Here is a 14,532-nt window from a genome sequence, read left to right as displayed (position 1 = left end):
GATAGGAAGCAAACGAAGTGAGGAAACCACTGTCATAGGTGAAAATATGGACAATGGGTGAGCCTAAAGTGGGATGGTGGAAGAGAAGGTTAAGTCATACTGGCCCAGTAGCTGGTTGATGCTGAAAGAGAATTTGATTTAATAGTAGTGTGAATGTTGTCACATTTTCAAATATGCAATTAGCGGTGGAATTACATAAACTGGGGGTGAGGGGGTTGGGTGGTAGTCGGAGCAGTAGGAAACACGTTTCTTGCACACCCTGAATGCAATCTGGCTACCATTGTTAAAATAGGATGAAATTAGTGGTAGTCAGTCGGGCCCAAAAGTTGGGTTGCTTGAGTAGCCCTTGAGGTTCTATTTGAGACTGCAGGCATTTGGGTATTCAGGTGATGAGACCCCCAACTAAGGCTGCCTAATTTGTGGTGCAATCGGTAATTGAACATGCCCGATTCCTTCTTTAATTCCAGTGCCACAAAAGCCCAGTCTGACAAAGCTAGTAACTGAATGTATTTCAATATGTGTTCATTATCCTTTTTCCAGGAATAATCAACAGCCAAAAGGTGTTCATGTACACTTTATCAGAGCTGCGGAGAAGTCCAATGCAGGATATTGAAAACACATTTGAAATAACATACATTCATTCCAGATATTCACCAATATTCATGATTTACTATTTGTTTTTAAAATGTTTATTTGAAAAATTGTCGGAAAATGATTAACTTGAAAAGGTATCGATTGTACTATTGTCAGTGTTAATAGTGCACAGTTATTAATTTAACTTTCCAGGTGAGTGAGTTTAGTAAATCTAACAGAATTATCATTCAATCTTACATTTCGGATAGTGATTATTTAATGTGTGTGTTTACTGTGTTACTGTATGTTGTGTGTTGATACTGTGCTGCCCATAAGAATTCAAATGAAGATTTCACTCAAGTTGAAATTTTGTGCACATTCCAAAATATAAAGTTTAGACATTGTTTTCTTATTGTATTGATCAGCGCAGTGGCTTTTGCAATACAAAACAAAGTATTTCTATGACAAACTTGCTATCAATGGTGGCAGAAAGGTGGCACATACTGATTTCAACTGAGTGGGTCATGTCACCAGTGTATATACCGTCATGTTATTAGTTGGCAAATATTAGAATTCAGGTAATTGTAGCACTGCCGATATGTATCATAATAAACTGTTATCAATTCAAAGAAAATCATAGTGTGACTTGACCTCAGAGCTCATTCTATCAAAGACTATTAAGATACAGGGCATCCTGCTGCTGTGCAATGTTGGCATCTTTGCCCAGCTGCCACATTAATGCCCACGCGTCGACTTTTATGTGCATGCTACAAATGACCGAATGATTGAAGCTGGATTTGATTTCAACACCAACGAGGTGACTACTAGTTGGTGTGCTGCATTAGTGGCAATGCCAGATTTGGGGATGATCGTCATTGCTTGTTTAACAATGTGTGCTATGTTGCCCTGCTGTCCACATTCATTATTATATACTATATATATTATAATTATTTTATATTATAATGATATAGTTTGCATGAAGCCGACGGCCAAGTGCATCATTTCCATGGATTACATTGGGTTTTACGTAAACACTGGCTCCCCATTCGTTTGTATCACAATGCGGTTTTGGTATTTTTATTTTGTTTTTAATAGAGCCACCTTATCTATAGTGATTCCATTCAAACAAGTATTACCGAACCTTAATTTCGCCATTAAAAAATGAATCATGTTGCACAGGTTAAAAGAAATAGCAGAGGGGTTAGCAAAAGAAAATCGAACGAGGACATCAAGTTTTTACAAAATGTCTGCTCCACTGAATGCAGTTGTGTGCCTTCCCGTTTTCCAGCTCTCGAAAAATAGGCAGGTGGCTGATCCGCAAATTTACAATTGCGCCTACTTATAAAAAAACATATCTTACTTTAATCCATTAAAATGATTTGAATGAACCCTAGATAGTAACAGGATATTGCTTTCGTAGCTTTATATTCTTGAACTATGATAATAGGTGCTCACATTTTCTGTACAATGGGCCTCATTACAAGGGTGGCGGCAACGGTATGAACGGTGCCGGTAAGGCACCAGCACCGTTCATACTGGGCCGCCACAGTATGAGTTCTGATCGCGGGTCCCGCGAGCAGTGCTGGATGGTAGCAACGGTACTGTTATGAACGGTACCGCTGCTACCATCCTCCCCATTCCCATTGAGCCCAATGGAAAGGGGATGTACCGGCTATGGTTCGCGCACAAGGGGAATTACCGGGCCCACCAAGGTTGGAATGGCCCGGTAATTCCCCTTTCGCTGGTCCCTGTGCCGGACCCGAGTTTGGGGGTAGCCATGCCAGCATGAACGGCATGGCTACCTCCAACCTCGTAATGAGGCCCAATGTATTTTTCGTTATATCTTCAAGAGTGTTACCATTTCCCCACTTATTCTATGAATTACGGACACACAAACATCCCTTCATTATTTCGGAATTGAGCTTAATAGGTTAATTTTTTCCCCTACTCTTTTCATCTACAAAAAGAAAGTATTTGGAAACCTTCTAAACTGACTGCGCTAAACATAAGGAATGCAAAAATAACCCAGTGGTAATGCTTAATTTAAAAAAGAAAAGAAATAGATCAAAACAAATACATGAAAAACACTTTTGTGAAGCAGCAGTATGGTTAAATGCAGATGAGGCAATAATGAGAAGATTTTGAAGGATGCGTGAAGGTACAGGGTGCACTTTATCATGGCAGTATACCGCCAGGGATGGGGATAGGTAAGGGCAAAAGAAGTTATCCTGTATTATTTGGGTATCATAAAAACACTCAAAAATAGATCGAAGACATACATTTGGACAGGATTTATTTTTATAGGAAAAAATGTTAAATAATGCATATAGCTATGTTTATTGTTGCTATTTAACATTTCTATATCTGTATTGTTTTTATCACTTTAAGTGTAAAATGTGTTATTTTACTGCTTCAAGTTTATCTTTTCATTGTCAGTCTGAGTTGTTTTGCCTGGTTTAGTATTATGTAGGAAAACACTAGTATTGTAAAATATTTGAGTGGCATTACATGACTATTTACAGGAACTCTAAAAAATGGCTTGTATGTATCCGTTTAGCAACATCTTGTGCAGACTTGGCTAAGAGTTGAAACAGGATTTTGAACTAGGATTTTAAGGTTTTAACATTATGCCCAAATGAAATAAATATGTACTGAAGACTGGTTGACTCGATAAAATGATCTCTAACAGGAATATGTTTGTGGATCCAAATGCTCAATGCCAAAACATATTCCATGAGATTCTATAGTCCCACTTTATTCTTCGTCTGACACTTTAATGTAGTACTCAAAGCAAATATGGAAAAAAGAAGGGAACTTAAGTGGGTAAACATCGATATTAAAACAAGTTTTGTGGTCTTTTCTCATTATGCAAAACATACATTATTTTATAAAACATAACATAACAGGCGTATTTGAAGTGCACACATTCACCCCCAGAGGAGCATCTCAGAGCTATTGACAGAGAACAGATGTTTATTGTTATGCAACATAATGGTACTCATTTCATCGAACATGGAAGGATGAAGGGCTGAGTGGATCTGCCAGGATTGAAACCTGTGACCCTGGAGGCCAAACACAGTTCCCTGTAATGGATGCATTAGTCCACTGAGCCACAGAGCCGACTTATATCTCCCCCTTAACAAGAAAGCCTCCCTCATTCCTACTAATCTCACTATCTACCGGTGCATTGCCACTGTCCCTTTTCTACTAAAAATTATTGCTGTGAACATTCAGATACAAGCCTACTTAGAACAACACAACATCCTTAGCGGTGTTCCTGAATTTAGGCCCTTTGTGAGATTCAGGATGAGAAAACTTTGACTACTTCAATTTCAGTGTGTCTGATATGCGTGGGACAGGCTCAGCTGGTCAATTGGTGGGAGGCAGAGCTTTCTGAGCAGGAGTGGAGTGAATTCAACTTAGGTTTTGTTAAATATTTGGTATTTAGTTAGTTAGGTACTTAGAGTGATATCTGGATAAACTCTGGAACTTTATTCCGCTGAGAATCCTCAGACAACAGTTTTATTTTTAGATGATTTTTCAAGAGACTTTAGAGAGTTCACTTGGCTGTTGGAGTGTTATTGAAACTTGCTAAAAATAGAAAAGTAAACTAGTATCTGGTGGCACAGGCTTTCTGAAGTGAGCGGAGGACTGCAGCATGAAGTGTTGTTCTTGTTTTTAATGTGGGCCCAGGGTTTCAGGCCGACAATGTTACTGCGCAGCTGTTTATGATAGTGTATTAAGAGACTTCAAATTCAGTTGCTCGAGCATGCGCGAGACTCTAGCGACGGAGACAATGGGCCTCATTACGACCCAGGCGGTAAGTTACCGCCTGGGCCGTGACTTTACCACCATGGCGTAAACTATGTTTACGCCATGGTGGTTGGCGGACTTACCGCCCCATTCCGACCTTGGCGGGGCGGTAAGTCCCCAATCCCCATTTACCCTTCCCCATTCCCATTTTTGCCCCATAGGGTATAATGGGAGTGGGGAAGGCGTTAATTACGCCACCGTAAATTACGGTGGCGTAATTAACTCCATGGTCCCTTAGCGCCATGGATTTTAACACCTGCTAAAAGCAGGTGTTAAAAGCGCCATGGCGCTAAGGGACCTCGTACTCAGGCGGTAAGGGTCGGCGCTGTTAATGCTGCCGTTAACCCCTTACCGCCTGGGTCGTAATGAGGCCCAATTTCTTCCGCGACCTGTTTCCAATAGCTTTCTGGGATCGGAGCGGGAAGAATTCATGTTGGAGGAACTAAGGAATGCAATGATAGCAGTCGGTGTTAAAAGGTGTTAAAAATATGTTTGCACGTCGCAGAATCAAAATTCCATGAAGTGGAGTTCGTTCCGCGCATGTGCATCAAAGAGCAACGCTAGCGTCTCGGAACGGTAGTTCCATATGAAGTGGATCACTGTGGGCGTGTGCGAAGTTGTTTCTTAATTACGCACCGGAATGCTAGCTCCATGAAGTGGAGTTCGTTCCACGCATGCGCATAGGAGCAACATACTAAAGTCAAGCTCTGTGCTTCATAATTCAGGAACACTTGTATGCTGAAGCTTATAAATAAAGCAGCAGTCACATTTTGATATTGACCAGAGATTCAATGAAGAAAAGGAAACCAAGTTACTGATAAAAATTAACTTTAAAAACAATTTCAGCTGTTTGGGAATTCCTTCCAAGTCCCTTTAGTTGTGGAAGTTCTTAATGAGGGAACTTTTTATGAGACACACACTTTCTCAATAAGACGATTTCCAATTTCTTCAATTTAAAGAGTCAAAATAATTCCTTCTTACAAGTGAAGTGAGAAACAGCACATTACTACCTCGAGGTTTTGCAAGGAGGTTTGACAGGTATGGGTTATGCATGCTAACAAGTAATGTGAAATTAGAGTGGTTAAGAGAAAGTGTTTTTGGTAACCCATGTCTTTTCTTCTACAGATTGCCACAGTCCAGAGGTTGGAATCTGTCGTTTTTAATTTTATCCACTTAACCTTTTCCCTTGGGATTGTTAGTTCTTCAACTGAGTTTTAGTGTCAGTTGTTGATCCAACGTTCTTGAGGGATCTGTGGGGCTCAGCATCTTCTGCAGATCCAGAAGGCAGGACCGTACATGGGGGAACCCCACAAGTGAGAGAGACAGGTGCAGAGCGAAAGGGTGGCACAGAGAAAGTTTGTGAAGAATTACTGAGAAAAGCTGAGAAGCATGATAGCACCGGTCCAGTTATCTCCACCACGGTCACACAAGCAAGCAGGATGGAGTGATCGACAGTGTCAAAGGCCGCTGATAGATCTAATAAAACCAAGGCTCTTACTCCACCCTGGTCTGACAGATGCATGAGGTCATGCACCACGGAGACCAGCATGCTCTCTGTGCCCCGGCCAGGACCGAAACCAGATTAGAAGGGATCGAAAAAAGTGGAAGATTCCAGAGAAGAACTAAGAAGAGGTGATATCAGAGACTCAAGTAGCTTCATGAGAAGGGTAGATGTGAGATAGGGCAAGAACTAGCAGGACAGGCTGGGCCAAGAGAGATTTTTTCAAAAGAGGAATCACCAAAGTGTGCTTCAAGTGTGAAGGGATGGTTCCTGACTGACATAAATGGTTGATGGCCTGAACCACCAAGGGGGCAATAGTATGCATATTCTCCTTGCACATCCTGGCAGGATCTATTTCCTAACCTCTGACACTTTCATTTCATGAGCCAGGAAAGCGTGTTGAGCATCTGCAGGGGAGTTTGACGGGAACCAGCCAAGCAGGCTACTTTTCAGAATAGCGGCTTCTTTTACCAATGATCCAATCATCGGGACAGCATCAAACCCCAGGTTAACTAGGTAGCTAGGCTCAAGTATGGAAAGCTGAACCCCTCATGGCCCCCCTCTGACGCAGCGGTCCCCCCTCATCTTCAGACCTATGTAGGATATTGATTCGCAATTAAAGGAGGTGCAAAGATTTTTGAAGACTTAAGCAAAGTAACATTTCGCTGATGCCCTTTACTCAACTCTGACTCACATGAGCGCCCGCCTTTATCATGTACAAATAATACGTTTTACAGCAGTAAATGTAAGGAGTGAGGGCTTGAGGACCCCCACCCTCCTACAAACCCCCAACTAACAATTCACCAAATACACTGATATGGTGCATATTTTAAAACTTTTCTTATAACCTAGCCTCTGCTCATTGAAGAGAAATTTGGCCTGATTCTCAAAACGTTTATCATTGAAAAACTCTTTATGACTGAAGCCCAACCTCTCTACTGCTTGCTGCGACCGCGCCCCCTACTGTCTGGTACCTACATTTGCTGCATGTAATACACAGTGGGATGGCTAGCTCTGTTTTCAGCTCTGGCAGTCCCAATAAGTGGGCATCTCACGTTTGAGAACAACCACAGTGTCAACTAGGATCAATAATCGAAACATGTTCAGGTAAGGGTTTTAACCAATCTCAAGAAAAAGGCATGATGTTAAAGCTCAGGCCTTCACATGTGCAACATTCATCATAGAGCACCCTCTCTTACCTGCATGGCTTTGCATTTGTTTTCCAGGAGCAGCGACCACTGCAGTTTATTTTCAAGCTGAAGTTCCCCTGTGACTTGGAACTCACAACTGCCACATTTCACCTCAAGGCCAACATCGTGCTTCAGCTGTTTCCCAAGTCTGAAGGATAGGCTGCTTTGCCTGGGGACCTCCTTCAGTTGAGGCAGTTCCTGTGTGAAAACAAGATCCAGGCTGGGCTTTGGCGAGGAGGCCATGCTCACATTGAGGTAGGCAGTCTGACCATCCACAGTGAGGGCAGTGACAAGTTCTGCTTGGCCTCCTTCCACCTGCATGGAGCCATTGAGCTGGGTCCGAGCGGGAACACGGAAATCCTGCCAATTTTGAAAAAATATATCTTAGGCTTGCAATGTGCATTAAAATGTACACTATAGTTTGTATTTTATTGCAATTTATAAATGCGTATTGATCAAAGCAGAAACGTAACTCTATGACACATCTCATTAGAAGTCCTGATAAAGGTTGCCTTTTTTGTTCAGAAAGCAAGGCTTGGCTTAAGTTTGAACGTTTTACTAAAGATCAGTTCCTGAGGCTTTTTTTGTTAAATATTAAAAAAACTATAAAAAATGTCAACGTCAAAAATAAGACATCAGTGATCATTTGAATACAAGGCCTACAAAGTAAACAAATATATACCTTTATTATCTGAATATAATAAGCAACGGCTAAAAAGGCAAGATGGGGTTGTGCCCTATGACACCCCACAATGCTCATTAGGTGCGCCTGAAGAAGTGGTAATGGCCATACAATAGTTCAACCTGATGAACAAAAAAAGGGCATAACTTACTATGGTAGTAAGTGGCCCCTATGGCAGCCTGGGTTAAGTCGAATTTGTACAGGGGAAAATCTGTGAAAGTTGTTCACTTTTCCCATAGTATTACAGCATTTTCAAGAAAAACTTTCACTTTTTTCACTTTTCTAGCCTTTATGCATTTTTGTTTTGCTTTCCAGAAACGTTTAGCTGCAGTTCAATTTGTTTATGTGAATCAACTCATTTGCGGCTGGAATGGGTAGCAGCCTCCACTTGTGTGGGGCGCATATGTGATTCTTTGTGAAACATAATGCAGTAGCAAAATGCAGGTGGGTCGCAGCGACTTCATGAATGGATTGGGTCCATTACTTCTAAAAGGAATGTGAAACTCCCCAAGTCCAGGCACAAACGGAGGCAATAGTGTCTCAGAGGCTTGCTGGACCTTCAGGCAGGTGAAAAGCATTTTGAGCACAGATGCCAATGTGCCCACTCACCTTAAAAAGCTGGCAATCCGATTCTGTCTCCAGCACCCACTCTGTTTTGTTCTTGGGCTGAAGGTCCACTCTGGCATTAATTTTGCAGTTGCCGGCTTGTAGCGCAATGAAGCCCTCAAGAGTGGATCCTCTGTCTGCTGACAGAAGGAAGCCATTTTGAGAGAGCACGCCCATCTTGCTGAGCTTGGGGATGGAGTGGTTGAGCGATCCTTGAAGGGTGTACTTCTGGTTGCAAGAAGACTCAAGGTGCAGAGCAGCCGCTTTTCCATCAAACCGCAGGCTCGTGTCCAGGCTAAGATTGCAGGCCTCGGTGCGGAGTGAACCTTCTGCGGCCACACTCTGTGGTAGGCCCAGACCCTGAGACACAACAGAAGAGGTTGATTAAATACACACCTGCCATTAGTCTATCAGACTCATTTCATTGGTTTCTAATTAATAATAGAGCCCAGAACTGTTTTTTGGTGTATAAGCATGACCAAAAAATGCAAAGAAGATCAAAAGGGTATTATAAAAAACTGCACAAATGCAAATGGAATTAGCACAAATGTACTTCTCTCCCCGGTCTTATTCAACATTTTCTGTCGCACCTTATGTGACGTCCTGGACGCATTGCGGGTGCATTTCTCTAACTATGCAGAGGACATTCAGCTCAATTATTATTATTATTATTATTATTATTATTATTATTATTATTAAGCTCAGTGGGGTCTACAAGAAAGATCTGGAGAATATAGAGAAAGTGTACGAGGCTATTCAAACTTGGATGACAACAAATGACCTTTGCCTCAATGCTAATAAAACAGAGTTCTTGATCTTTGGATCAACACAGGCAGGAGCCAAACTTACAGAGCTGCATGAAGGTTTTGCCATAGCAGGACATTACATCAAAGTTTCCCCCAGGTTGAAGACCTTGGGAGTGACTCTGGAATCATCTCTGGGCTTCGAAACACATGTAAACAATGTGGTCCAGAAAGCCCAATACCATCTGAGGCTACTTAGATTGGTGAAGCCGTTTGTGTCAGTAGAAAATTGTGCAACACTGGTGAGTGCCGTGGTTATGCCTAGGCTGGACTACTGTAATGCCCTAGTTGCAGGAGCTAGTAAGGGATGCATCAAAAAACTTCAGACACTCCAGAATGATCCAGTCCATATTATTAAGGGCACTAAAAGACGAGACCCTGTATCTACATATAGGCGGGAGCTTCATTGACTCCCAATGCATGCTAGAGTATGTTTGTTCTAAAAATAACTCAATTGTACACAAATGCATTTATGGAAAAGCACCTCAATACTTGCAGGACAGGTTAGTCATGCAACGTATTGGTAAAGTCACTTGGTCAAAAGACTCTATGCGCTTAACTCAGGCAAGGTACAAAAGGGTCCGAGGTAATAGACGATCTTTTGCCTCACAGACAGGGATGATGTGGAACAAACTCCATGTGGAAATGTGCAAAGAAGTAAACACTGCCTTTAGGAAAAGTCCTAGAACACTATTATTTGTCTAATTAATACATGATAGTACCGTTTGTTCCCTTTTGTTCTGTGTTTGCACCCCGATGCCTGCGGGCTCCGGCGCAATCTAAGTAAATAAACATAAACAGCGCTCGATTTGCCCTGGAGCTAAAGATGCTTGCGCATATGCAAAATGTTTATGCTGTTGCGCACATTTGCATAATTTCGCTGCATATGTACAATGAAGTGTTTGATTGGATTTGCAATAAAATGGAAAGCCAATGGGAGAAAACTCGATAAATAAATCTAATAAAGCAAGATGTGTTTATCTTTTTTCCATTTACCACAATGTGTTATCATTTGTTAACTGATATGAATATGGAAGCATCTAATCTCTAGGTTTTTAGCTTCGAGAGTGGAAGTGCTGTATTTGCACTGTTCACTTTCTCCTATTTTAGTGATGATAAGAAAGCCTGGCCTGCACAAAACAAGCCCTGGCTCACAATAGTCTGGATCTTAAAAATGCTATTACAATTTTGCCTCCTGCCATGAAAAACTCATCGATAGACCTTAGTATGGATATGTTCCAATGTAACTATAGACGGGTGATGGGGGTGAACATCAGGTATCCCTGCATTATAATAACGGGCAAATCTCCCCAAGAAATACATCAACTACACATTTCCGTACAATCTCAAAAGACAAAATAAACTTAATTCCCTTTTTTACTGTTGGGGTTCTGTGGGAATCAGTCACTAAGGGGGTCATTCCGAGTAGGGCGCAAAGGGATACCGGGCACCGTTAAGGACACCGGTCCCGGTAAACCCTTTGCGCCCTACTACGAGGTCCCTTTGCGGCCCCGTCCTTAACACCTGCTTTTACCAGGCGTTATGGACGGGATCCGCAAAGGGACTTCAGAGCTAATAACGGTACCGTAATTTACGGTACCGTTATTAGCACCCTCCCCATTCCCATTGAGCCCTATGTGGGCTCAAATGGGAATGGGGATTGACATTTCCAATGGGGACATACCGGTCCCGCAAAGGTCGGACTAGACCGGTAAGTCCCCATTGAACGAGGGCGGACACGGTACCGCTATTGGAGATAGTCATGGCGCTATTAGCTAATAGTGCCATGACTAGCACCAACCTCGGAATGAGGCCCTAAGTGTTTAATCTGGCAATAACTGGTATTTTAAACTGAACACTATAGTCTTAGACAAATTCAAACATTATTTAATCAAAGTCAAGTCAAAGAGAAAATGCATTCCTGCATTTGTCTGATTGCTCTACCAAACATCCTAGCCACATTCAAGATCTTGGCCACAATTATGATCTTCAGAGTTATGTAGATTTTGGAACAGGGGTACATATTTTAAATGCAGCCCCTGCGCTGCAGAGACTTGGGTGTCACTGTGGTTGTCAAGAGGGCACCTGGGACCTCTGTACCTGCTCTGTGCCACTGGTAGAGCAGGTGCTGCAGATCAGGATACCGATGCAGCAAGGCACAAATGCACATTATGGCATGGATTTTATGACAGGGGAATCTGATTAGCAGATTTCTCTTTCAAAGATGGAATTACCCGCATAATTTTATTATTTAATACAAATTAAAAAATCCAGGCCTTTCACACCCCAACCAGATGGCAAATCATCACACACCCCTTTGCCAAAAAGGTTGAGATCCACACTCCTAAGGGTCAAGCTCACCCTCAAGGAGAGAAAATAACTCAAAGACATCTGCACTAGTTGTTGAGATCCAGATTCACACATCATGCACATCCATTCTAACTCTCTGGGAGCTGTCCCAATGGCCAAGCTCAGGACTCTTCTCAACTAAGGTCCAGTTTCTCTCTAATCCCATCAACCACTTTAAAGACAGGCAATGGGCTGATCAGTGATATCTAGGCTCAGCTGCACTGAGTCCAGTCCAATTCCAGTTTTGCAAGTGCCTTTCTGTCATTTATTTCCCCCCATTGTCTGAGAGTACGAAAGCAGGGGCCGTGCTTAAGCCAGATTTCCAGTGCTGGAAAGTGGTTTGGCTGGCAGAGGCCTGCTGGGGTTTCTGTGGTGCTTGGAGTCCCCTGTCAGTTTACGACATCTTGGTGGGATCCCACCTTGGATAAGTTTCTGTTCCTTTCACGTGACCACCGGACCACAGATCGTGCATCTCCTGTCCTATCAGCACCTAGACAGGTCTGGACTGAGTGCACAGTTTCCATCTCTGAATCCACACCGGGATTGCACAAATGATCTGACAAGCTGTTAGATGTCCCAGCCACATCTGAGTGGCCACCAGGTTTGTCAGGAACCACCAAGTCCGGTAACAAACTCATGGGGCCTGGGTGAAAAACCAGCTCCTGTATGTGCCCTGCCTCAGAATTCTTGGGATCCCTTTCTGTGAACTGACCAGGGCATCTGCCTTGCTTGCACTTGTTCCTGGTTTTAGGATAGTCCAGGGCCTTCGGTCTGCGCCTGTTCCCCTTTTAGGAGTGGTTCAGGACCTCCACACTGCAACTACTCCTATGTCTGTCTCAACCGAGTAGCCAGAGTGGGACAGTCCATCTGTTATTTATTTAACAATTTTTATTTTATTGTTTGCCTGTTAGGTGCTTATACAATAAGAAATACTGTTTCAAAGCGCCCCGAGGGCAGGGAGGGAGCAGGAGTGGGAAGTACATTAAAATACATTAAAACACAAAATATAAGAGCATTGGGGGTAAGAGGAAAACAGGACAAACTTACTATGCCTTGTAAGTATTCAGAACGTGCAAGTGTAGCAAGGAAGAAGGCAGGTGCCAGTGCTGTGGAGTCTGAGCTCACGGGTGAGCCATGGATGAAGTGCTAGGAATGTTGAGTGCTACAAAGCCAGGAGCTGCAGGGGTGTAGTGCGAGAGGATGTAAGTGCAAGTGCAAGACTGATATGCAAATGGATATTTCTCAATTGTGAAAGGTACAGTGAGCAAAAAGCAGATGGCTGTGAACTCTCAAAGTGGTTAATAACCACTGTACAGGTTACCATGCCGTGTTCTTTCGAGAGAGGGGCGCCTGCTAACTTTTTCATATTTCTGGAAGGAACCTGGGGTTGGTCACCCTAAGTTACCTGGGGGCAACCAGATGTGGACTCCCTGCTCACTGGGCTCAGAGAGGCACAGCTTCACCTCACTGATGAGGCCCAACAAGTCTGAAACACGTGTATGGGGTTGCTGATGGTACTCTTGTTCAGAAAGGAATTGCCATAGCATTTTGGTGCTGGACTGCTCATGTGGGTGGGACAAAGACTAATATGCAAATGGATATTTCCCATCTGTGAAAGGTACAGTGAGCAAAAAGTAGATTGCTGCAAACTCTCAAAGTGGTTAATAATCACTGAACAGGTTATCATGCCGTGTCCTTTCGAGAGAGGGGAACCTGCTACCTTTTTTGTATTTTTGGAAGGAACGTGGGGTTGGTCACCCTAGGTTGCCTGGGGGCAACCAGACGTGGACTCCCTGCTCACTGTGCTCAGAGAGGCAACGCTTCACCTCACTGATGATGCCCAACAAGGCTGAAACACGTGTATGGGGTTGCTGTCGGTACTCTTGTTCAGAAAGGAATTGCCATAGCATTCCGGTGCTGGACTGCCCATGTGGGCGGGACAAAGATTGTTATGCAAATGGTTATTTCCCATCTGTGAAAGGCACAGTGAGCAAAAAGCAGATGGCTGGGAACTCTCAAAGTGGTTAATAACCACTGAACAGGTTATCATGCCGTGTTATTTCGAGAGAGGGGCGCCTGCTATCTTTTTCATATAGCTGTGTTGAAATGATGTCGACATAAGGCCTATGGAAGCCAAGTCAAAAGGAAACAAAGTGTGCCTAAAAACTTCAAGATGCTAAAATGAATGCAATACTTTTCATGAAGGAAAGACACGTAGAAATAACATTTGACAAATCCATGGGGACCTGCACTGGTATTTCCAGAAACAGCAGTACTCTGTTTTGTGTTTCAAGCCGTCGCAGTGAAATGAAGCAGTTTACTGTAAAATAAATGAATGCATGTCATTTTCTTTTCCCTCATCTAGACTAAAGATATGCTCAGCAAAATGTTCACCAGACTTTCAAGCTTGGGAATGGTGTTCTCGTTGTACCAGTTAGAAATCATATGCATACATAGTTAATTTTATGTCCTAATGTCATTTAAAATGCATTTATGTACAAGCTTAAAGGCTGTTTGCTGAAAGGCCGTGAGCTGCTGGTAATTTCTTCATATGTGGAACTAAACTCCCGGGTCTCCCCGGTGTTATGGAGATTCAGGCATGGCTGCCTTCATTGTCAGTGCCTTTTCTTAAATATAACAGAATTACTTTTGAGATCAGAAATGCGGTAGAAACCAGATAAGGTCAGGTCTGTTATTCCAGCACAAGCGTCCTTAAAAGTGCGTTAGCATGGCCATTAGACCTTGAAGGGGTAAGATAATATAAATACAGATCCCTCTGCTGACATCATGTGCCTACAGAGGGGAGTGAAACTTAAGAAAAGGTGGGGGTCTAATCAATTGAGGAGGGAAGCTGCCCCTTTCTTTTAAATTGGATAATTACATTTTATCACATACAATGGACAATGTACATCGCACAACAGTCATCCTGGGATTTTATTAAAAGTGACAGTTAACCCCTTCTAACCATGCTAAAATGATTTTGGTGGGTGGGATTTTACATGGGTTATTAATGTA

General features: G+C 42.8%; 1 protein-coding gene across 2 annotated transcripts in view; it reads right to left on the bottom strand.

Annotated features, from left to right (window-relative positions):
* Nucleotides 1–14,532, bottom strand: part of LOC138569646 (uncharacterized) — a 1,436,407-nt gene that overhangs the window by 516,535 nt on the left and 905,340 nt on the right. For both annotated transcript variants that reach the window (XM_069647797.1, XM_069647798.1), the window contains exons 44-45: nt 8,369–8,725; nt 7,087–7,437 (exon numbers count right to left, since the gene is read on the bottom strand). In XM_069647797.1, the coding sequence (XP_069503898.1) occupies nt 7,087–7,437; nt 8,369–8,725 (708 nt within the window). The remainder of the gene's footprint in view (nt 1–7,086; nt 7,438–8,368; nt 8,726–14,532) is intronic.

This window comes from Ambystoma mexicanum, chromosome 2q (assembly GCF_040938575.1).
Source record: "Ambystoma mexicanum isolate Mex_15411 chromosome 2q, UKY_AmexF1_1, whole genome shotgun sequence".
NCBI classification, from domain to species: domain Eukaryota; kingdom Metazoa; phylum Chordata; class Amphibia; order Caudata; family Ambystomatidae; genus Ambystoma; species Ambystoma mexicanum.
Note: the sequence above shows the minus strand (reverse complement) of the source record. Positions and strands in the feature narration are given on the sequence as shown.